This window comes from Podarcis muralis, chromosome 1, assembly GCF_964188315.1.
Source record: "Podarcis muralis chromosome 1, rPodMur119.hap1.1, whole genome shotgun sequence".
NCBI lineage: Eukaryota > Metazoa > Chordata > Lepidosauria > Squamata > Lacertidae > Podarcis > Podarcis muralis.
Window position 1 is genome coordinate 60,925,563 of NC_135655.1, and position 26,183 is coordinate 60,951,745.

General features: G+C 41.7%; 1 protein-coding gene across 3 annotated transcripts in view; it reads left to right on the forward strand.

Moving 5' to 3' along the window:
* The window catches only part of GAS2 (growth arrest specific 2), a 117,668-nt gene that overhangs the window by 16,165 nt on the left and 75,320 nt on the right, over positions 1-26,183 (forward strand). For 2 of the 3 annotated variants that reach the window (XM_028729195.2, XM_028729215.2), the window contains exons 2-3: positions 2,505-2,666; positions 12,881-13,005. In XM_028729195.2, the coding sequence (XP_028585028.1) occupies positions 2,525-2,666; positions 12,881-13,005 (267 nt within the window). In that variant the 5' untranslated portion in view covers positions 2,505-2,524. Of the gene's footprint in view, positions 1-2,201; positions 2,228-2,504; positions 2,667-12,880; positions 13,006-26,183 lie in introns of all 3 variants that reach the window. The other variant, XM_028729199.2, reaches the window with a different exon arrangement.

Consider the following 26,183-nt stretch of genomic DNA (forward strand, 5'->3'; position numbering starts at 1 on the left):
TTGTTTTTACATATTCAATAGAGCCTCATTCATGTAGGAATTTAATCTACCAGATTTTTTAAAAGAGAGATCAAAACAGCTGCAAGGGACCCAATTCAGTTTATGACTATGGTGTTCTACAAGGGTTTTAAAAATCTGTTTCCCCCATGCTATTTTTCCTACTTAAAATGTTCTCCGGCTGATATCCCACCCCCCATGTGTGTCAAAGGATGCTTGGACTCGACCCTGCAATTCTTTAAGTTCTATGATCTGTCTACATTTTTCTGGATGTTCAAATATTATGGGCAACGTTCAAATTTCCTAACTCATTTACATAGCAGAGACAGTACTCTAGATAGGCAATGAATAGCCAGTACAGTATTATTGCCTTGCAGTTAAGGGTGTGTGTGTGTGTGTGTGTGTGTGTGTGTGTGTGAGAGAGAGAGAGAGAGAGAGAGAGAGAGAGAGACTTGTTTGAGCATTTATGATAAAATGAGATTTAACCAGCTTGCAAATTAACAGTATAAAACACAGCAAATAATAGAATCATAAAATTGCAGGGCTGGAAGGCATACAGAGGGTCATCTAATCTACCCCCCTGCAATGCAGGAAACTAAACTAAAGCATCCATGACAGATGGCCAGCCAGCCACTGCTTGAAAACCTCCAATCAGGAGCCCATTCCACTGTTAAACAGCTCTTACTGACAGAAAGTTCTTCCTGATGTTCATTCGGAATCTCTTTTTTTGTAACTTGACGCCATTGGTTCAGGTCCTACCCTCCAGAGCAGGAGAAAACAAGCTTGACCTTTCTCTGCTATAGGTAGCTTTATATGTGTGAGTTTACATGATAAGTGAAATGTTGATATTTTATAAATACCATTATCGTCTCACAGCAGGGAGACTGAGTGGTGCTGCATGTACCCTGCAGTTGTTTGGCAATTGCACTAACCATTCTGATGCTTACAGAGAAACCTGAAAGTGTGGTCCTTTGAGAGAGACTACTGGCTCCCTTTGTAAATCCATCTGCTCTGAGTTGTGTAACATGCTGGATTATTAGCTTCTAATCCTGTTGCATGCTGAAAAACCGTGCTGCTTTTTGGACCTTGCCCATTGACTGGGACACTATCCAGATTCCTAGCTTGACTGATTCTTTAGAATCTGAAAACTCCCCTTTAATTCATAATGGCACATGGCCTTTTCTTGAGCCTTAAAAAAAACAACAACACACACCTCCACCTTGTGCTCTAAGGTGAGGCTGCATTCGCCCATCTTTGACTGGGATAACAGCCATCAGCCATGATACTTAGTTTTGAAAGATTATTTGTGGGATAAGCAATAGAAATGTGCACTGGCTCCCTGGTGGAGGTTACATTTAAGAAAGAAACATAGTAGATAAAGCCTTGGAAAGTTGCAAAAGTTGTGAGATAGTAGAAAAAGTATCTCTCCTCCTCACCATTACTTGTGCAATTGGGAGGCTCTCAGGCTACTGTTTTTCCCCCCTGTTTTCCTTTGGCTACTTAAGAAACTTCAACATCATATATTTTGATCTTAACCTGATTAGCACTTCTAGTGCAACTGTCCCCAGATATCTGTGTTAATGATCTGTGTTTTCTGCAGAAGTTATGATCTTTGTCATTTCACCCTTTCTCAGCTTGGTAGGCCTCATGTTGATAAAGTGACATTCTGGCTTTTGAAATGAGAGAAATAGGCCTATTTTGCTCTAGCTATTGCTCCTTCCCAAGTCCACCCGGTTATTCTAATAAGTTCAACTGCTCTTCACCCCTCCCCTCTGCTCCATTTCCTATCTGTAGATTGTCTTAGAGACTTAGGTAGGAGTGCCCAGGGGTGGTGCAGGCTAGGTTGTGTCACAAGGACTCTGCAAAGGCTTTCCTGACAAAACAGGTTTTGAGGAAAGACCCAAAGAGAATCAGAAATCACATTTGCAAATCTAGACTATTTTTTAAATGAATGAATGAATTACTATGCTGCTTATTGCCAAAAGAGGCATTACTATACGGTACTCAACAGGCATAAGTCACTGAGCAGCTCCTTTGGCACTGTTCTGAGGTCATTTTTATATATGGCAATACCCCCCCCCCCCAATTAAGCATGTTATGGGAAATCTCTATTTATTATCATATCTGTTTTGCCATTCAATTTGCCCCTTTGCCTAATCATCTCTTTTTTTAATTATTTGAATCTTTTAAATCCCTGCTTGCAGAGATATTTGACAACATGCATACCAAGGTAAGTACAAATGTATCCACCTAGCCCATGTTCCTAGACTATCACTAGCAAAACACTTTATTATTATTATTATTATTATTATTATTATTATTATTATTATTAAAAGCAAACTGGTTGTTATCATGTACATCGTTTCATGGAGCAAACCTCTGTTTGTCTGGCATTACACTCATATTGAATCTGACTCATTGGCAGCTATATATAATACTAAAAATTACAAGTCTTCACACAGCATGCTATACTAATACTTTCTTTCTTTTTTACTTCTACAAAATAGGTAGCACCAGTGGTTAAAAGATGTGCACCTCCCTCAGCCCAAAGGCCCGAGGCCCTGGCCTCTCCGATATGCACCAGTATAGCCAGTGGCTGGCTAGCAGACATGAGGCTAACTTGTTGCCGATGAAGGAGGATTTGGCCCTGTGGCTGACAAACCTGCTGGGTAAGGTTATTTTTCTATGCTGTGATTATTGCCAGAGCTTTCTAAGGAGCAACAGTAATTCTGCTTTGAGTTCCTGAAGCGCAGGTGGAAAAATCTGCTCTAGGGTGACTGTTAGCATCCTGGAGTTTATCATTCCCTCCCCCTGTTCAATAGGGATGCTTAGTGAGACATTTTAAGCAACTTCACAACCCAGAAAGCCACAGCGAAGCAAGCACAGGCTTAACTGTCCTTCAGAAGCCATGACATATTTTTTGTTAGGTACTGCTGTGCATGGAAGGGTGGAATGTAAAGCTTGCTTATCTACTGCCATCATTATTATAATATATATATTTATAACCCACCTTTGCCCCCAGACAGGGACTCAAGGCAGCTTACAGATAATGATAATCACAGCTAAAAACATTTGAGGGGGGCGACGACGACCTATTCAACCATACATATAATTACAATAGAAACAACATGGCACTGTCAGGAGTCCAGGTTCCCAGCTTGATAACACGGTAAGCGTAGGTAATTCAAAAGGAGGATTTATTGCAAAAACAAACAGATAGCTCCGGACGGCTCTAAGAAAGTCTCTGGTACCATTACTCAAGGTGAACCCTTCTGAAGACTCCTGGCATCAACAGAAGATTTTGAACATACAGTACAGCCCTTATGTCTCTTGTTTTGCTTCCTGTCTAGCAGCCCTCCCATTCACTGACTCTTAGGACTTAGTGGATCAGCTCCAACCTTCAGAGAGGCTGTCTCTGAGTTGGTTTGTGCCATTTTGTGTCTCCTGTGAGCTTTGGCTGTGTTCTAGCCTGCTCTCAGCTGCTGCCTTATCAGCTTGCCCATCAAGGTCAGGAAGAGCTGAAGTCTGCAGCTGCTGGCTCTCCCCTGCCTGCCTGACACCTAAGCCTCTCTGTTCCTGGCTGCTTTCTGCCGTTGGCTGCAAACCTTCGCTTGGAGCTGGCTCATTCCTGTCAGGCACCAGCCTTTTCATTAAAAGCAATCAGTTCCCCAAAGTCTGTTGGAACAAGAAAGTCATCACCTGCTAGCAGAAGGACAACAAGGAGGGAGCCAGTCTAGCTTTTCCAGGGAGGGAGTTCCAGAGTCTGGGAGCAGCCACTGAGAAGGCCCTTTCTTGCACCCCTTGTGCCTGCAAGGGTGGCAGGAGCATGAGAAGGGCTTCCCCTGAAGATCACAAAAGCTAGGCAGGTTCATATGAGGGAATAAGGTCTTTCAGATAGCTTGGACCTAAGCCATACTATATGTCACAACTAGCACTTTGAAATTGTGCCCAGAAACAGTCCAGTAGCCAGTGAAATTTTTCTAACAAGGGAGTCGTATGCTCCCTGTAACCAGCACTGGTCAGCAATCTCTTCAAGCCAGTTGAAGTTTCTGAGCACTTTTCAAAGGCAGCTCCAACTTAGAGTGCATTACAGTAAACAGGGAAGTAACTAAGGTGTGCATCACTATGGCCAAATCAGACATCTCATGGAATGGGCAGAGCTGGTACACTAGCTTTAACTGCTTAAATGCTCTCCTGACCACTGCAGAGACCTGGGCAACCATGCTCAGGGTTGATTCTGGAAGCATACCCAAACTACAAACCTGTGTCTTCAGGGCGACTGTTACTCCATTCACCACAGGCTGAATCCCCAGGCCCTGCTCTGCCTTCTGACCGACCAAGGGTACCTCTGCTTGTCTGGATTAAGATTCAGTTTGTTCACCCACATTAAATGTCCGGTGTATTGCAGTGTCTGCCTCATAAATCCTTGGCAGGCTTTTTCAGCATCTAATTAAGCATGCTAGTGGTTTCCTCCCCATACCTTCCACTCTCTTTCCACATGCATAGATCTTCGGCGATCACTCGTAGCCAAGTAAGATTGTCTTCCATGAACACGGTCTTAACAGTAAGTACGTAAGTTACTGTGAAGGCCAATTCTGGATCCACACGTCCTTCCACAGCGGGGACATAGGTTTCCGGGCAGGAGTTGATCATGGTGAGGGTTTGCCAAGCGTGCCTTCCTCTTACCACATTTCTCCCTTTTGTCCTGAGTTCGCATAGATAGCAACATTATGAGACAGAACATACACCAGGACCTTATGTAATAGCCTTCACAAGTGGGGACCAGCAGCACAATGTCACTGCTGGAAGTTTGGGAAGCAGCTGTAGCTCGCTGCTTTCCTCCAGGAAAACACACTCTTTACCGCTGAATTGCAGTAAACGTCACTTTGTGGAAAGCCCATTTGATGTTTGCTCTGATTCAGCAGTAAAGAGCCAGTTTTCCCCAGGGAAAGCGGCAGAACAAGCAGAAGTGTGGACGAGCCCAAAGTTATGTATTTCCAATAATAAACAACTTTGTTATTTTCTTTCACTGCAAGCATCTCTCTGTGTGTGATTAAAACAGGTAAAGTCTGCTCTCTAACAAACGTTCACACACCATATGCTGCTTACTCTTAATATTAAAGAACTCTAGGGCTGAACAGCAGCACCCCACTTCCAACAGTTACAGCATATCCTCACTCTTGTTCAGGGTTCCAGGGAGTGATATTTCAGACATTTGCATGACTTCAGATCAGAGGAAATTAGACATTTTAAATGTTTCTGTGCTGGAACCAACCTAACAGCATAGTCCTAACCATGTCTATTCAGAAGTAAGTCCTATTTAATGCAGTGGGGCTTATTCCAAGGTAAGTGAGATAAGGTTTGTAGCTTAAATTAATTCCAGATGAAATTAATGTGACTTAACTTATGATCATTTCCCCCCATTAATTTCAATGACCTAAGTGAAACTAATTTAATCTAGATCCAATTTATGTTCATCACAGCAAGTGAAGACAGTTCATGTCTGAAATACAGAATTTATTAATGTTTAGCACACAGCATGCAATTTAGATCTTTCTGTGTCCTTGTTCAGACATATATATATGTACTTTCATGTTCTTGTCTCTCTGTGTTTAAGTGTGTAAGTAGTACATAGCTTGAAAGACTGTTAAGGCATCAAGCCTTCTCAGTGTATTTACTGTCTCATTTTAATTGCATGATGCTAGCAAGTACTTTCCTGTGATCCGCCTCCTCATCTTTTTCTCCTGTTCCAGCAGTTTTGTTCTTTTTTTCCTGCTTTGCTCTTTTTTCCTGGTCAAGCTGCTCCATCTACAACCATTTGCTTCTGCACATCTTTCCTCTAATTTATATTCATCAGAAAGTGGCTACCTAAGACAGAAATAATGTGCTTAAAAGCAGGCATTTCCTTCTCCTTCCCCAAAGGTGCAGATTGTATAGTTTCATCTGCTACTGAGGTCTGGTGCAGCATAGTGGCAAGAGAATCAGGAAGGCCCAGCTTTGTGTCTTCCCTCTACTATGAACTCATTAAGTAGCCTTAGACACTTTCTCTTAACCACAGTCCCCTCACCTGCAATATGGGAGACAATGATACTGAATGCATAACGCACTGTGAACACCTGAAAATGCCATACAAATATTACGTATTGATGATGGTTTCTCCATTCACCAGAAGCTATAGCATCCTGGGATAGAGATTGCATATAAAAGCATCTGTGTTGAAACACACAATTATCCTAGCACATTGGTTTTCCTCCTTTCTCTCATTAAGATGCCCTTTCCACATCCATTTCTCTGCTCAGGAAGGTCTGGATTTTCAGGTGAGATTAGTAACCAAATATCCTCTCCCAGGCAGACAGCTCTTTTCTCCCATATTATAATTTAGAGAAAGAACAGGACTGACAGTCGGGGATTAAAAAGGTGTGCGAGCATTTTGTTAGAATGAGTAATGGACACATCTAACACTTCAAAGCTCCAGGAAGAGTTTATAACTCCTAAAATGTCTGCCCTGTGTGCTCATTTTGACATGGATCAGGACAGAGTGGAGGGGGAAGTGCTTTCTGTCTTGAGTTCCAAGGATCATTTCCAGCCCTTTAAACCAGAGCTGGGGGACTTCTGCTGCTCTCCAGATGTTGTTGGGACTCCAACTCCCATTAACTCCAGTAAGCATAGTCAATGGAGAAGGATGGTGGGAGCTGGAGTCCAGGAACATCAGGGTGGTGGTATCACAGGTTCCCAAGCTTTGCTTTAAGCTGGAATTCCCAAAGCTGCATTTGCTCCCCTTTTGCTTGGATACAGAGATCTCTAGTTTTGGGGATGGTGCCAGAACAAGGATTTCGTGGTTTGAACATAAAACATACAGCTTTAATATTAAATGAGAAAATCCTACAGAGAGGGCTTTGTTTGCATTCCTGAGCAGGCAGATTTCACATGGACAAAGTCAAACATGAAATCAGCAAGGGAGCATGCATAGCAACTTGAGGCTCTGACATGCCACACCAAATTTTAATTCTTTATAAAGCTTCACAGGAGGGTTGGCACTCAGAAAGGATATCTTTGGGATTCCAGTGCAGGCAACTCTGTTTTAATTATGAAATAGTATAGTAAGGCATTATTAACATGGATAAACTGCCTTTTGGAAGCAAAATGTATTTGTGATTCTGGTATGCATAGCTAGTCTACAGGCCCATTGAATTCCTTATAGCAATAGCTAGCTATGTAGTTCAGTTTGCACTGTAATGAGAATCTAATTTGCACTTCCAAACCAATACATGATTCAAAATGAAGCTATTCTTTGAAATCCAGTTTTCTGGATTTTGTGATGCTGTGCTCCAGAGAACTATGCATATACTTTTGTATGTGTGTAAGAGAGAGAGAGAGAGAGAGAGAGAACTTGCTCAAAACACAACCCCCCCAAACTGTATATGTTAGAAGTGTGCATGAGATTGTGTATGATTTTCATGCATTTTTTTAAAATGCAAAGTGATGTGATAATAAATGGAACTAAATTTAAAACTGAAAAAAGTAAAAAATGAAGGAAACTCAAACAGACAGATTCCTCCATCCCTATGCTTCCTCTTCTAGCTCCACCACCCTCAGCTGCATAAGGCCTTCCAGCATAGGGAGGGGAGGGAGAAAGTAGGGACATTCCATTCTATATCAGTATCACTGCTAATTAGTTGTATTTATTGAGAGTGGCTGGGGAAACCCAGCCAGATGGGTGGGGTATAAATTATTATTATTATTATTATTATTATTATTATTATTATTATTATTGATTTTCTTTTCCCCTCAGGCTTCCCTAAATGCAATACATAAGCTCAAATATTTCTGTGTTTAAAATGCTGCCGTTTTGTTTGTTTCCTCTAATAACTTTTGTACCTGACCAGGAGGTAATGCTCAAGCGGCAATAATGATGTAGAATGGAATCTCTCTATTTTCATCTGAGGAATGTTGGAGGGTATGCTGTTTGAAGCTGTATTAAATGACTCTGCAAAAAACAGCAACAACACATGATGCCTTCTGGAATCACAGTTGTACTACATAACATATTTTTCATTAGTTACAGATGTTGAATGCAAAAACCCATTCACTTTGCAATAAGTACTTCATCTTGGTTTACAAAATGTAATAATCAAACCATAAATGTGTGCCAGACTATAAAATAATCTATGTGGGTTTAGATGGTGTTGGTAGAAGCATCTCTCCCAGCGTCAGATTAACTTTTAAAATAAAAAAAAATGCTCTATAATCTATATTTATCAAATCAACCCAAAAGGTAGGACAGACCCATAAATCCTGAGACAATATAGTAATTTAGAAGAATGACCATTTTATTCGGGCTGGAAAGTGTAAAAAAACCCCAGCCCAAATCTATGCTAAATGGAATGTCATTTGTGACAATTACGCTATACACAAATGTATCAATCTCTATTCAAAGCAGTGAGCAGATCCAGATTCTATTAAAATGTTAAATTCCGAGGAAAGAAATATGAAACTGCTCTGATGAAACAGATACTTTTTGCAAAGTGAAGAATGTCGGGGAAATAGCTTTCTGTGCTGTTGGCTGGTGTTTGCACACTAACCTGGCAGTCTGAGCAGCTGGCACAGAGGTGACCTTGAAAATACAGATTTCCTTCCTCCCTGCATTATTTCTACTATGTACTGCTCAAGTGGGTCCTATGCCTATTATCACACAGGTGATATCACACACTCCCCATTCTGGAAATCTGTAGGCTTCATGGTGTATTGATTATTCAAATACTAGCCATGTGTATGCTGATGTTGTAACATGCTGTGCAGCATACAGTATATGAAATCCCACTTCAGAATTGCCATCTGAATCTGAGCATATCATTTTCCTATTGTTTCCGATCGGGAGCTGAGCCCTATTATCTCAGAAGCAGGCCCATGGCAATTTGTGACATCTTGTTGGTTGAAAGCTAATGCCGTACTGTATATCCTATTTTGTTTTGGTAACAGCAGAGACTGTTATGGTCTCAGTTCCTTTGAGAAAATAAAGTTTTCTGGGAAGAAGATACAAAAAATGATTTAAATATTAAACTTGAGGAAATGGAAGCATCACTTATAGAGGATCTCTCCAAAGACAGAGGCTACTTTAGAATTACGAATTATCTGCTTTACATGTAATTCTAACTTGCTATTTGCTGTGCAAACAAGCGTGCTTCTCTTCAGTTGTCTTCTTTACTTTTATTCAGCTAGTGAAAAATGAATAATTTGCAATAATTTAAATGCCAAGCCTGTTAAATCTATTTTAGATTTGTTGCTTAAACTTTCAATTTGGGGTGCCAAGTTAAGAAAATCTGTGATTTCTGCATTGTTATTGCACTCGTTTTATTTTTGGATTTAGTTTTTGGGCTGGCTACAACATGAAAACCACAAAATGCACAAGATAACATATCAATTGACAAATTTAACCAATGAAAACATAAACTGAATCCTCTTTTATTTGTTGAAAGTTGAACCCAAGCCACTCAAACCCCAGCTAAAACAGAGTGCTTTTAAAAACTTCCAAAAGTCATTTTTGCTGAGGTTTTGGTGAGATGCAAAGCACCTCCTAACAAATCATTGTAATCATAACTTGGGACACAGAATCATAGCTGGCAATGTTTCCCCCTTTTAAAGGGAAATCCCCTTATTTCGAATAGGATTCCTCGCAATAAAAGGGAAAAGTTGACAGCTATGCACAGAATCAGGGCTGGCCCAAACTTTTTACTGTTTGATGTAGAACGGCAAACTGATTCTCCCCCATGTGTATTATACCCAAGCCTGTCCAAAGTTTGGCACCTTAGACAAATTAAAAAAACACAAGTTTTTCTCCCTAGGGATAAAAATAGTACAATAAAAATAAATGGGGGGAAAAAGCTGTTCTTTCAGGGCACCCAAAATCAGCTGCCTGAGATGGTTGCTGGCCCCTAATAGTAGGGCCAGGCTTGCTTATGAGGGAACACATTCTCCTTCTGCTGAAAGAGAACAGAATGAAGAACAGCAGCTATACAACACAATGAACACTTTCTGGCTCCTCTGTGGAGGTACTGGGTGGGGGGCGGGATTCAATTCAGTTCACATTTAAAGGTGAACCTACCTAATTTGCACTTTCCACTGCAATATGTGAACCAAAACACAGCTGATCTTTGAAATTGGCACTTCTCTGAATTTTTCAGTGCCATTCTCTAGTCAACTAGTGTGTACAAAAATGCATATACTAGGGTGAAATGTGCATATGAAAACACATACACACACACAAAACCACCATACAAAATATTAGGGAGAATTGCTTTGCAAAAATGTGTATCTAAGGCAAAATTGGATATAAAAATGTGTATATTATGGGAAATTTGCACTAAAATGCTGGTGAATTTTCATGAGGCGATTTTGTTTTTTTGTTTTTTAAAATCACAAACTGATGTGGAGAACAGAAGTGAAGATAATAATAACAATAATAAAATTTTATTTATATCTCACCCTCCCCAGCCGAAGCCGGGCTCAGAGCGGCTAACAACAGTAAAATGATACAACATTCTAAAATCATTTCATTATAAAATCAATTCAAATCAGATTAATGGCAACCATTGGGCTAGAGTTCTGTGAGGATTGCCAAAGGCTGTGCCCTGGCCAAAGGCCTGGTGGAACAGCTCTGTTTTGCAGGCCCTGCGGAAAGATATCAAGTCCCGCAGGGCCCTAGTCTCTTGTGACAGAGCGTTCCACGAGAAAAATGAGAAGCTGAAATGGATAGATGTGTTTTCCCATCCCTAGATCTGTACCAACTGTATGTAGGAAACATATCTGGCTATTTCTGGCAAGTTGAGGCCCGCCCCATCCGACTTGCTGCTCTCTGGACCCCTGCTGCATAGTCTACTCTGATGGTGCTGTCAATGGGGACTTGGGAGCAAGGGACATACTGTATAGGGAGCAAGGGACATACTATATACATACTGTATAGACAAGGCAATAGAGGAAATGAACTGAACTCTCTTGGTGCAAATAGGGCTGGGTGGTTCTGATCTTTAATCAGATGGTATTTCTAAATTGCAGGATCATATTTAAATGGAACAAAGGCCCTTTTGATAGATGTGTGAGGATTCAAACTGGGGAGGATGCATAGGCTGCATGCAAGCTCTGCCCTGAGTGATCCCACCCTTTCTTCCCCAGACTGGTCTACAGGGAGATTCTAAACACATTCAGAACCCCTTATTTGATCAGGAGCTCTGAATGGTTAGGATTCCCTAACAGGGTAAGTGTGGAACTGTATTCAACTGTGCTCAGTCCTCAAAGGTTAGGAGTGGCACATCCATGCTCCCTACCCCATTTGCAAAGAGCACTTACATGTTCTTTGGAACACCTGAAGGAATCCTGCATATAGGTTCTGTAGGAAAGCTATTGCACATAACTGCTGCCCATATCTGTTACAAAATGGAAATGGATAAAGCATTGAAAACTGAAACAAAGAAAACCTTATCCCAAGACTCACCTCAGTTCTGTGCTTTTTGTTCTTGACAGGTAATGAAAGCAAACAAAATACATTAGTCTGTCTTCTCAGGCACATATGACATTAGTTGGTTTAGTCATTCTGGCAGCCTTCCCCAGAATACATAATAATTCATCAATGGAGCGGTGGGGAAAGTCTCTCTCTCTCTCTCTCTCTCTCTCTCTCTCTCTCTCTCTCTCTCCACCATTTTCAAGCGAGTAAGTTTTTCAGAGGACGCGGGTAGTGCTGTGGGTTAAAGCCTCAGTGCCTAGGGCTTGCCGATCGAAAGGTCGGCGGTTCAAATCCCCGCGGCGGGGTGCGCTCCCGTCGCTCGGTCCCAGCGCCTGCCAACCTAGCAGTTCGAAAGCACCTTCGGGTGCAAGTAGATAAATAGGGACCGCTTACTAGCGGGAAGGTAAACGGCGTTCCGTGTGCTGCGCTGGCTCGCCAGATGCAGCTTGTCACACTGGCCACGTGACCCGGAAGTGTCTCCGGACAGCGCTGGCTCCCGGCCTCTAGAGTGAGATGAGCGCACAACCCTAGAGTCTGTCAAGACTGGCCCGTACGGGCAGGGGTACGTTTACCTTTACCTTTAAGTTTTTCTTCTGCAGTAAAATCTTTTAGAAAGTCTTCTTGAGCAGGTCTAAAGGATCATGATGAAACAGACGGACGAGGCAAATGCTATGGCTGTTAGTAACAGCTGCTTTCCACACAATTTGCTGCTGAAAAATAGTGCCAGGAGCTTGGGCACTATGAAATTCATTCTACTGATGGTCTCATATTGTCCCCGGTTGGCACTCTGCTTCCAGACATGAAAACTAGTTGTAATTCAGTTAATGGTTTTGCAGTGCTCAGTGCAGACAGTGTTCCAGCCAAAGGTTTCCTAACTGCATCCTGGTTATTTTCCTGCCTTTCCTCTTTTATTATTGCAGTTTTTCATTGTTATTTCTTAAGAACCAATTCCTTGTTTATCCACTCATTAAAATTGATTTCTTTAAAAACTCACCACCACATTGACTTTTTTCATTTTATCTGCAGACATTGAGAAGTAGAGGGAAGCAGGGTAGTCTTCACCTTACACAACCCCAACTATTTCACAATCCTATAATCACGGCTCGCTCACATAGAGAGAAACCATATTTCAAAAAATATTAATACAATAATGTGCCTGCTCCACTTACCTTTTGGGTCCATAATCAGAGGTTTATTCTAAAAACAACTCCACTATTTATTTTCAACAACTGGTGACCATGTACTTCGATAATATGACATCAGATTCCTTTTAAAGACGCAACTATAATTTGGCACAAACTAAAATTGCAATATAACCATACCTGCTCAGAACATTGGTAATTGTCAAAGCTGATGCTGAATGCTGTTATTTTTATTCCATTTCAGGAAAGGAAATAACAGCCGAGACCTTCATGGAGAAATTGGATAATGGGGCTTTGCTCTGTCGGCTAGCGGAGACTTTACAAGAGAAATTTAAAGAAAACTGCATTGAGGTCAACAAGATTGGAAAGGTAAATGTTGGTTAAATCATGAGACAGCATGAACAATCATTTCTTTGAAAAAGTTTAATAGCCTTCAATATTTCTAGCTACAATGACCCACCTTTAATGTTTTATCTTTACTCGTCGTCTTTCTTCTTCCCTCTCATCACCCACTAATGCGTTTGTATCAATGCGTGGCAGCATTGATACAAACAACTTTAGTCAAGGCACAACTCAGTTTCAAGCCACAATTTAGGGGCTGAAAAACAATGTCATTCCCACACTAGACATTTAGTGCTACACTTCATTCACTCCCTTTTTAATGGGGCATCTCCATAACTTAGAATTAAAACAGAGCCATCCTGTGTTACCCCTCCCATCTTTTTTTAAGACTGAAGAAAATCTAACTTTTTCATTGAGCTACTAATATCCCCAGGTGTGGTTCACCTTAGCACTAGAGTACCCAATGTGGTAACCCCCCCCCCCCGAAATCAAGGCCTGCTACCCCTTCCTCTTTCCTTCTTTCGGGTCTTTGGTTACCTGGTAGGGGATGCATACTTTTTTTTGTCACCCCCCCCCCCCCAGTGTAGTTAGTGGGTGGCTCGCTAGACCAGACGGATGGGAGGTTGTCTGCTATTTATGGGATTACAATTCCTCTAAAGGAGTGGGTATGCAATTTGGGGGATACTTCTGGGTCCATTGCTGTCACTTGAGGCTCAAGTGGCCTTGTGGGCAGGGAGTGCTTTCCATCAGACCAAGGGTCATAGACCCAATAATTGACAGGTGGCAAATCTCTGGGGATTCAGACTCTCTAAGAATTTCTAGACCTATTGCTGGGATCCTTTTACATGGAAATGCAAGGAGCTGTATACAGAAGCTTCTACATGAAAACATATGGAGCTATGGTCCTCCTTTAGCATCTCATTCACTGCATGTCAAGCTATGCCTAATGACACTTTCTGACTGTCACTATTTTTTTGAGCTATAGTCCTGCTAAGGCCTTTGATCACAGGAAAAAAGAATGAAGTGAATTGATGAGTTACACAACAAAGTCCATCATAGTTTAATAATAACAATAACAATAATAATAATTTACCCCACCCATCTGGTTGGGTTTCCCCAGCCACTCTGGGCGGCTTCCAACAAAACACTAAATTACAATAACCTCTAAACAGGGCTGCCTTCAGATGTCTTCTGAATGTCAGGTAGTTATTTATCACTTTGACATCTGATGGGAGGGCGTTCCACAGGGCGGGTGCCACTACTGAGAAGGCCCTCTGCCTGGTTCCCTGTAACTTGGCCTCTCGCAATGAGGGAACCGCCAGAAGGCCCTCGGCGCTGGACCTCAGTGTCCGGGAAGAACGATGGAGGTGGAGACGCTCCTTCAGGTAATGACTTCATCTTTCCCTCCTGGGACTTTGCATCCCATGCTGGAATATGACAATGCTGAGTTCACATTTCCCTTTTCACTGGAGTCATTTGGATTTCACAGAGTCCTTTTCTTTCACCGTGGTCTGTGGGAGTCATGTGAATGAGATTAGAAAACCTCACTCCAAAGCTATGCAGTATGTGTGTGTTATTTCACATTCTGTAGCGTAAGAGCGCAAAGAAATGGCAGCGTAATGGCCTTTGTGTCGTTGCCAATTGTTACGGAGGCATCCCCTCCCCACCCCCCGGTTTCACACTGTAATTCCCTGTGTAGAAAGTCTCAGGCAGCAGACTCCACAACTGGAAAATGTGGGCCTCGGTGCCAAGAACGTTATCCGAGAATAAGAGTGCATGAAATTCGGCATAGTATGGATTCCATATTACCCCCTTGAACCATTAGCCTCTGCCGCATTCATAATATACGTGCTGTCATGGAGCCATGAGGCTGTGCAGGGATTGAGAAGCATAGTATGGCTTTCATCCAGCTGCTACCTTAAAGATGGCTTTTTGCGGCAGGCAGCTGGGCCTCTTAGACACTTCAGCTGCTATTAAAATAGATAAAGCACTCTGGATATATATATATATATATTTGTAGGTAGGTGTGGGCTGATACAAAAAGTGAAACAGCTGCCAGAGGAACTGTGCTGGAGACAGCAGCCAGGCTGCAGCTGAGTGAGGGGGCGGCTGTCAGTGTATGAGAAGGCCAGAGCAGGGAGAGAATATTACAAGTCAGTATTTTCATAAGCTTGAAGGAGTATGGGTGATTTCTGCATACTGTGTCAGGGCTGAAAAAATTCTCCCTGAGAAATACCCTGTCAGTAACCGGCTTTTCTATATCCCCCCCTCCAATCAATTAAAGCACTACCACTGAACCTCCTGAAAGCATTCCTTAAAAACAGTAATGGAAGTTCTCTGTGTATGGCCAAGTCACACAGCTTTGGATGCAAAAGAATAAGCTATTAGGCATGCATTTTGGATCTCATTGATGGGTATCTGCTCCTCATTGATGAGTAGGCCAAGGAGGAGATGTCTTTTAATTATATGGGGAAAGAAACGCACAGTGAGATTTACTGGGATGAATCAAGGCGGCAGGCTCCCATGCTGGAGGTTATGTGATTCAGCACATAAACAGGTGTGGGAAGCAGAGCTTGGGAAAATGAAATTGCACAAATTTGGGAATCTGCAGTGTCAGTGAACTCAAGAGCCCTTCAATCTGCCATTTCATGTACCTGGCATCAGAAAAAAGGAACCACACAGTATATGTGACTAGAGGTATCTGCTATGGTGAATCAGGGAACCTGGTACCCCCAAACAGTTCCATTGGAAATCAATGCAGTGATAATTAAAGCATTGGCTCAGTGGGACCAGGGCAAAGCTTAGTCTCAAATCCTGGAGGACTATCTCCAGTCAGTGTAGACACACTAAGATAGATGGACCAAGGGTCTAACTCTGTGTAGCCCATCTAGGAGAAGGAAAACTGCGATCCTAAACCTCCTCTGCAGGAGAAGAAAAGGCTAAGCAGTAAACCCTACACAAATCTGGAGTGGAGATGCCACCTTGTACACCTCCTTCTGGTCAACTTCTTATGTTCTGCAATACCTATTCTTTGGAGACAAGGATTGCTGACATGAGTGTTTACCATATAATCAGGCCAACCATGTGGGAAGCTGGCGTGTACCTCAGTGGCGTGTGACTGAAGTCAAATGGAATTCATTTTCATGGCAAGTCAGCTGTAGTGTTGACATGATATTTGAATAGATCTTTATTGTTTCTAAATGCTGTGGTTGAGCTTTCAAGTGGCAGCGTTTTTAATATAGGTGTTCAGAGCCAAAATATAAATAGGCGTTAGATGCTCAAGCTGCTGTTTACCTTAACCAAATTGCTGTTTTCAGAAGAAAGAAACACAATTATTAATATTTTCAAAGCTAAGGTTAATTGGATTTAAAGACATAGCAATCTCTTAGGAGACAAACTAGCAAAAAATGAGCATTGCCTTCAGAAGTATAAAACTTTTAAGGCATTATATTTCCTTGCAAAAGCAAAAATTAAATTAGCAAAACATAGGATTTTCTCTTCCTTATTTGTCAATAAGTGTTCATGTGCTTTTGAAAAGAAACAAAAGGTTGAGCTTTTCTAATGATTGCATTTGGTGAGTTTCTGCTTGTCATAGAACAATTCAAAGGTACTTCTGGAGGGTAAAGTGGCAATTCCGGGGAAACTGAACATTCATTTTGCAAGAGTTGAAATCATGTTGACGATGTTCCCTAGAGGGTCAGAAGACCTGGTCTTTTGCCCTCTTGAAGACAGTGTTATCTTCAAAGTTGTGGAGGGCTTTGGTGACACTCATATTTCATCTTCGCAGTGACTCACTTGGAGTGACTAATGCTATAAGGTACTGGTGATGTCAGTCAGATAAGCACCATCTGGCATTAAGTGTGGTCCTGTATGGCTCCACCTTTGATTGCAAAGGAGAGAGAAAAATAGGCTTCCTTTGCATATTTCCTTTCTTGCTGACATGCTTTCAGAGGCCACGACAGCGTAGGGGTGCATCATTATCTCCTTCTCAAACTGATGGAATGCAAGAAAGTGTACTGGTCCTGTCAAACTCAATTTGAGCACGGCTGCCTCCATAGTAGAAAGCACTGGGAATAGTCTCCATCGAAGCATCAGTATGCAAAGTTCCCGATAGCAAGACTATAAGGGTCCCATTGTGAACAATCTGGGACAACTGGGGAACTGGGAGTTCATATTAGGGGCATGAAATTTCCATGAGTCATGTGGCACACGTTTGGTTTTGTCTGCAGACATGCCTGGAGCTGCTTCTCTAGATAGACATTAAGGAATATTTTGCAAATACAAGCCCCCTTGTTAAGTACGTTCATGCAAGAGTTGTGTTTTTTCATGTCATTGGTGTCCAAAGTTTTTAGGCCAGACACCACAATGCCTTTTTTCTTAACTCAGAGTTCTCTGTACTGGGAAGCACCAATCCCTAACGCCTTCTGTCACAGAATGCTGATGTAAACCTTCTGAAACATCTGGTGTGTTTGGAACTGTTTGGAAACCACTGTCCTATGCTGCTATTCTGCCCTTTTGTTTGGCCAATTTATACATTAGAGCTGCCACATGAATTTTTAAATTTGTTGAATGTGGCTATTTTTATTATTATTATTATTATTATTATTATTATTATTATTATTATTATTATTAATTATTATTATATTATTAATCTATTATTTTATTATCTATCATGTTGCTAATTACATTATAATACTAATTCTAATACTATCACCAACTGTCTGGGTGCTGGTACGAGGCATGCAGCTGGGCTGATTTGCTACATTTGCTACAGGCAGAGGGCCTTCTTGGTGGTGGCGCCTGCCCTGTGGAATGCCCTCCCATCATATGTCAAGGAAATAAACAACTATCTGACTTTTAGAAGACATCTGAAGGCAACCCTGTTTAGGGAAGTTTTTTAATGTCTGATATTTTATTGTATTTTTAATATTTTGATGGAAGCCGCCTTTCTTTTCTTTTCTTTTTTTTTGGTAACTTGCAGTAGTGTGGGGGGAAAAGGCCTCAACTACATGGCAAGCTAATGAACCCAGATGGGGTGGATTAAAGCACCTTCCATATGGAGTGTATTGTATCTCCACAGCTCTGAATCTTACAAGCAGAAGGTCCCACATTTAATCCCAGTCTTCCCCCATGTTATTTTTTAAAGGGTCAGGTAGCAGGTAATGTGAAAGATGTGCCTAAGGCCTTGGAAAAGCATTGCTAGTTGTAAATCGCAGGAGACAATACTGAGCTAGATGAACTAGTCAGATCTGACACAAAGCAGGCGGTTACAGTGGCTGAACCGGTAGCATGTAGACTGATCCTTAAAGCCTTGATTGTTCACTGTTTCTAAAACTTTGATAATTAAGACCGTCCTAAATATCACAAGAGCAGGCTACTGGCAAGATGTTGTCCCTTGCTGAAAGAGCTGCACTGGTTGCTGATCTGCTACTGGGTAAAGTTATTGTGTTAATTCACAAAGCCTGAAATAACAAGACCTCAAACTCCTTGAAGAATGGCCTGATTCCTTATGGTCCACCTTGATCACTGAAATTCACCCTCCCCGAAACAGCCTAGGAACCAAAATGCAGCTACCCTTCAATGTTTACACATCTCTAAATTTTTCAGTGCAGTTCTGTAGCCAGGTAATGTGCACAGAAATGCACATTGCAGGGCAAAGTGTGCATATAAATCAATATATTAGTGAAAGTCACATAAAAAATGCATTATATTAGGGGGAATTGCTTGCAAAGATACGTCTATCAAGAAAAATGTGCACAAAAATCCTGATGAATTTTCCTGAGAACTCTTTTTTTAAAAAAATGCAAACTGATGTAGAAATGTGGAGAACTGAATTTAAGACTGGAAAAAATAAATAATTGAGAGAAACTGAAATTGACAGATTCACCCATCCCTTATGGAGATGGGGCCCTCCATTTCAGCAGCATCCCACTTGCTTGAGGAAAGTTGAAAACTTTCATGGGACTTACTAATAACTAAGATAGGTTCAGGGCTGAGTATGTGGGATAGCTAAGTGGTTGACATTTCAGTTTAGCCATTCAACTCTTAAAAGGGCTCTCCGGTTCAGTAACATGAAAATAATTGCAAAACATAGCCCAGGAATGTCCCTTCCCAGTGCTTCTCAACTCTACCAAAAAGCAACAAATAATACCTCTGTGTATGGATTTTTAGAACCATTAAAACAGCATAAAGAAAATGTAATCATTCCAACCTGGATGAGGATTTAACAGTAGAGTGGATACGGAGGAATATAGCGATCATTTCTGAAGGGCCTGATTCCATTTTTCCCCTGCCTGTGAAACCTACCTGTGGGACGCCATGTGGTATTTGCATTATGACTAAATTTATATTCCAGCAGATTTAAGAGACAGGGAGATTCAGTGACAGTTATGTTAATAAATGCTGGGGATTTGTATAGTAGTAAATGGCTGGTTCTACCCATGTTATGGCTAATGACCTACTGCCCCCAAAACTGCAGGTTTATTATTATAGCAAGTGTGATTCTGTAAAAAAGTGATTCATATTGCAGGAGTCCATTTTGTAATTTTCTCCCAGTGGCTTGGATTTCATCTCCTTGCTCTCCAGGCCATATTTTACTTCTCCTGACAGATAGTTAATTTGAGAATTTCGCAGCTGTACAAACAAATTTAAAATGCCGAGGCATGTGTGGTATGCACAGAGCCCACGTTAGCTTGGAATTATTAAAGCAACTTTTTTTTCAGATTTAAAGTAAACTCAAATAACACGTGTGTTAATAGTTATCAGGATAATATTCAGGGCATTCTTCCAGCTCTCTCTGAAGAGGGATTGCCATTCTGGTGTGACTACGAATGGGTAATATTGGGCTCTGAAATAAAAGCATATCAAACAGAAGATGGGACAGTTTTGTATCTGTCAAAATGGGAATTTAAGAGCAGTTTTAATATGTAGGCACTCAAATGGTACAGTCCTCTCAGATGACAGTCTCATCTCAGAGGCATGGGAGGACAGTAGTGATTGGAAGGGCAGAACTGCTTATCTGACCTCCATTATTGCTGTTGCTGTGGTGTAGCAACAAGGGTGGGGAGGTGAGGTAGTGGCAAGGTTGGCATGGCGCAAACACACTGGTAGAAACAATCTGGTGTATATGCTAGTGGTTTGCACCATGCTGACCTTGCCATTCATTACCTTGCCTCCTCCTCACCCTCCTGTTCCACCACGGTGACGGGAGATCAGGTGAGTAGCCCTGCCCCACCAACCACTACTGTGTGATGATGAGATCGTGGATGCAATGTGAACAGGGGGTGCAAAGAGAGAACCAGATATGCCCTGAATGAGGACTGGCACCAATGAGTGGCCCTGTGTATGCATACAAACACCGGAAAGCATATTCAGCCAGTGGATACAACTAGGAGAGGAGGACAAAATTGTAGACAGGTGACACTGGAACTGTAGCTATCAGCAGCAGTACCTTCCAAGGCCCAGAGCTGTTTTTAATTAGCTGTGGTGTCGATTTTTGTGGAGAGATAAAAGGGCATACATTTGCAGGGTGTCCCAGGAACAGAAATTAATAGTTGGGTATACATTTATTTTTTAATGCTCTTTCACATCCAAAAAATCTTCCTCCATGTAATAAATCTATGCTGTAAGGAACAAGCTAAGCCAGAACCCTTTTACCTCCTCAACATGGAGGGATATTAATTTTTTTGGAATACTTCAAATGGGCAACCTGCCAGTATTGTGGGCAGATTTAGTCACATTAAAGGAGTGCTACCAAGAGTGTCTGAAAGTTTGAATTGGTGCTCCATTCTCAACATGAATTCAATTTAGATTGTACTTAATAATAGCCCTGCAGCATAGGCTCTTGCACTGGCGGAGGAAGAGGAGTGCTGGGGGAGCGCACTGCCCCCGGCAGCGTGAACTCCAGGGTGCCATCGCCGCTGCCCCCTGGCAGTGCGCCCTGGCCCAGAACATGCTCCTTGCCCCCAGGACACGTGCCAGCCCCGCCCCCGCCTGCTCTCCGCCCCCGGTGCCGGAGCATGAAGCTCTGCCACTGGGCTCTTGACTGGCATACAAATTTTCTCTAGGAAAGTTTCAGCCACACATTTCATAGGTGTAGGTGAAAAAGAAGTTACATGGCCTGCAATCACCATTCAAAAGCCTGGCCACCACATTTTGGACCAATTGAACATACAAGTGTCCGATTTGATGTCACTTTTGTCATGGGAGCTCAGCAGGCTTCAATGAACGTGGGCTCGGATCTGGAATATGCGCACAGAAAATAATGCATTTGAGCATGTGCTTTCTTGCATGGCTGAGTAAAAACTAGCCCTCCTCAAAAGAGATTTGCTGATGAAGTTGCATATCTGGATATGAATGCACACTGCAATACTCATCAAGTTCCTACTGACTTCAAGAGATCTATCTGACGTAGAACGGATCTGTATCACAAACAAAGCATAACTAGACTTGGATCAGGGCCAGTATTTACGTTTTGGCTCATATTGTCTGAGAAAGTATAATCCATGCTTCACTTACCTCCTGACTGGATTAATGTCCTTTATGTGAAGCTGCCTTTGAAGAGAGTCCAGAAGCGTCAACTGGTCCAGAATGTGGTGGCCAGACTTCTGTCTGTTCTTGTGTTTAATATCAGCTCTGTTGGCTTCCTGGTTTAATCCAAAGTGCTGGTTCTACTATTTAAATACTTAAATGGCTTAGGATAAGAATGTAAGAAAAGCCCTGCTGGATCAGGGCTCCCCCATATGCCTATGCCAGAGCCCCCCAAAAGCACCTGAGCACAACAGTGCTCCCTTCACTTAAAATTGCCAGAAACTGTTATGTAAAAGGCATACTGTCTCTGGCAGTAGAGGTACAACAGAGTCACCTAAAGCCTTATCCAAAATGAATTTTTCTAATCTTTTCTAAAGCCATCCGAGCTGGTGGCCATCATTGCATCTTGTGGCAGCGAATTAAACTGTGCTGCATGAAGAGGTACTGTCTTTCGTCTATTGTGAATCTCCCAACATTTAGATTCATTGGATGGCTTCAAATGAGAAAGTGAGGAAAAGGAGAAAAACGTCTCCATATGCACTTTCTCCACACCATGTATAATTTATCAGATTACCTTAGGGACCCCTCACTCCCAAATGAACCAGTCCTGGGATGCAATCATTGTGGGATGCCTTGTTCCCAGTGCAAGAGAGCATGGCCTTTTATGTGATGGTCCTGGAACTCTGGAATGCATTCCCAATTCAGGTGCATCAGGATTAAGACTTCCTCTTTGTACATCTTTAAGATACCGCGGACACCTTTATTTTGATGGGCTTTTAATGTGCAGTTCATAGTTCCATTGCTCCCTCTTTTGATGTGTAAGATCCTTTGCCTTTCCTTGGCTATACGGTCAATTTTTAGAAACTGCCGTTTGTTATACTTGAAGTGTTATGATTATATTGCATGGCTTAACAATTATGCTGCTCTGGGGCATTTAACTGATAGATATACTCAGTTTATACTAAAGGGAATTTTTTAATGTAACTCATCTGTGCTGCTTTGTGTTACTGGATTTTGTTTTGGTAGTTTTTTATTTATTATATTTTTAGGGTGGAGTAAACCACATGTCGATTTTTCTTTGAAATATGCAGTGTGTATATTACTTAAATGAATGAATGAATTTCATTTAATATTACAATAATAGATCCTTAAAGACAGCATTATACATTGACAAACACATCAAACTAGAGTTTCTTGAACTTTTTCATTCTTAGCACTTTCATGAAAGCCTTGTCTCTTTTGCCTTTCTCAGAAGCATTGAGCATAAGCATGGTAGAGCTTGTATACTTTTTATTTCACTGCTTTGCTGCTAATGTATGGTTTGAATTGGGAAGATGTAACCCTGTGTTAACATGTGTTAATCCATCTGGACAGGATTATTTTCACATGACTATAAAGCTGCTTGGGAGAGGATCACTAGTATCCTTGTCTGGGCTGTCAACAATATCTTACACCCATGTTTCAGAGAATCTAAAAAAATCAGTACCTAATTTAGAGCAGGCAGAATGAAATAGACTTCATCTGCAACAGCAACTAGGTCTTGCATCCAAGTAGCTAACTCTAGTTAGTGAGTGGCAGAAACCTGATAAGTGACAAGAAATGCACAAGTAAGTGCTTTAAGTGGGGTATCAAACATCACTCCATGGCGCAGTACATGCAAAGCGAGGGGCACATGTAGCACACCCATTTTGCATGCAGAAGGATCCCAGTTCAATCCCTGTTATTGCCAGGTAAGATAGGGAAAGAGCTTGCTCAAGATCCTGGAGATTTATTGCTATATTTCATATAGAGCCAGAGCAGCAAACGTGGTGCCCTCAAAATGTTTCTGGACTAGAGTTCCCATCATCCCAGACCATGGACCAGATTGGTTGATGATGATGGGAATTATAATGGAACGCTCTACAAAGGCTACCCCTGGTATAGACAGCACCAAGTAGACAGCTACATGGATTAATGGTCTGGCATGTATCTGGAGTGGCAGGAGTTTCGGGAGAGGAGCCTCTGACTATGAATATAGGTGATCCTGATCCTGTGATGGACTATCAAAGGAATGCAGCTTGGACATCAGACCAAACTGCTGAAAAGCCCCATATAGGCCACTTGTACATCCTGTAACAAAGCTCATTCTAATGTAACCTTGCAAACTGTAAACTTGCTCCTTTTGGATGTTCCCCACTGAGAACAGTTTGAACTTCAACTCATGAGCAGATGCCTTCAACTCATGAGCAGTTCCTCCACGGCACCTATGTCTTTCCTAGACTGAGTTGTACTTCTTTTGCTCTATTTCCTCAAGCACTGCTTCGGCACTTTTACCATATCATCTGATGAAAAACAATTAAGGTTGGGTTTCATGTGAGCATTGGTGACACCTCATTCCTGATCTCCTTAGATGACCTCACTCAGTAGCTTCATAGTAGATGTTGAGCAGCAGGGGGACAAAATGGAACCCTGTGGGATCCCACACCATAAATGTCTTGGGGCCAGTTGAAAGTCTTCCCTTGACCTTTTGGAACTAACCATTCAGGGTTGCATGGGGGAAAGAATCACACTTATGCTATTTCCCCAATCCAGACTCTCACCCAGCCTAGATCCAGTCCCCTTTACATGATCTCACCCTTCTCATGTGGTTCCTCCCTTCCCATGTTTTGAGAGGTGGGCAATACTGTTTGTGTCATGGGGAAGCAGCTCCACTGATACTGCTGTTGTAAGAATTGTTAGTTTGTGATGATGATGGGTGAAGTGTTACTTGGCCGCAACCTATACCTTTGACCAAAGCTCTGTGCTAACTGATTCCAGGCTTTTGTGACTCTTCTATAGATACATAAGTAATATTGCTCCATGAAATCCTAGAAGTACTTCATTTTCTCCATGATTTATCACCTCACCGTCCCAGACACTTGTGGAGTGGAATGATCTGTTCTATATTAAGAGGGAAAGAGAGATATATTGTTTTAATTGTCAATAGAAGGAGTTTGGATTCCCATTTGTACTAGAGACACGATAATACATCACTGTCATATTATTTCTTAAAAGTGCTTTAAAATCACTTGGATAGCTTTATAACTGCTTAGTGTGTTGTAATGGGAGATTGCATGGGAGCGCAGGGAACCTACATTATTGGATGATGTTACAGCTTCTGGGCATAAATGCATGAGTATGGTTTGGTTTATGGAAATTCCTTTGAAATTATGCATGCCATTAAACAACTGATTAGTAGATCTTAGGAACAGATGCACCTAGCTACATTAGCTCCGATGGGCTAGTGTAATTTTGAATTTTAATTAAAAAACCAGATATTGGGGAGAACTTAGGCTAGATAGAGCACTCCAGAATGTTACCTTGATGAGGTTCACTTGCTTAGTTCTGCATTTATACTTGCGATACATTCAGGGCCAGTCCTACCATTAGGTTGAATGAGGCAATCACCTACCCTCTGGATTTGGTATGGCAGACTCCCAAAAGGAACCTCTAGCACTGTGTGTACCTGCCTTGTGGCCCGCTCTAATCTGACTGATACATGCTAATCTTTTACAAGTCTGGGGGAAATAGATGAGTCTATGGGCCAAATCAGATGTGGATATCAGGGAATTCGTGGTCAACCTTCATTTCTCTCTCTATAGGTATGTAGGTTAATGCTCCCCCCCCCCTTTCCTGTTTTTCTGATGAAAATCATCTCACCTCTGAAAGTGCTTTCTCCTGCCCCGCTGGAGAAAACAGAAAAGTATGTTGGTGCCTCTTCCAACACAAACAGTCCCAAGCAGATGAGCTGTACAAATCTACAACAGGATCAGAACAGAACCAAACTAGCCAGACAACAGGAGAGGGAGAAAGACAATGGCTTGTTGTAGCATATGTGTTCATGCTACAAACAATCACAGCCCTGTAGGCATGATGAGTGTGTGCAGAGAAGCTGACCTTCAGAATTTCAGACACCGAGTTAAGGCCAGTTTGGAAATTTGGCTCTGTCTGTTAACATTCCAACATGTTTTTCAAATCATGGAGCCATTTATATATATATATGTATTTTAAAAAAAACCCTTTATCCAGCTTTGAATTCCCAAAATCTCAGCAGCTTCTTTGTGGTTACTGATTGGAAGAGTTACAGAAAAAAAAATTAGAATCTTTATCGCAGAGGCAAAAATGAAGCATTTTCAGAGGAGTGTCAAACTTAACTTCAGGAATTCATGAATGAAATCCCTTGTGAACATTTTGGGTGACAGCATCAACATCTCTGAACATCTGTCAGTCTGAAAAATGACAGCAAAGGCAATATTAAATTTTTTAAAAGGAAATTCTTTCTTTAGATTATCTAAATTGCTATCCTGGGGTATTTGCTTGACACTTGGCTCATAAAAGGTAAAGCACCATTTGGAACTAATTTTGCAGAAGAGTTAAGGGGGAAATGGTACATTTTGAAGAATTGCATAGCATGAGGCTGGCCATGAAGAAGCAGGGAGAAACAAAGGGAGACAAGATAAGTTGAATATGACAACACATTCCATGTGGTCCTGACTGCTGCTTGGAATTTGCACGGATTTTTACATTTATTACTCATATTGCAGTGTGGAGCTGTCTGCATTATTCTTTAATGGTCAGATGTTGATACTTTCCAAATAATGACCTTGTTCATTATTTGGGGAAGTTGGCATAACTGATGGTAGTTCTCTACCATGCAT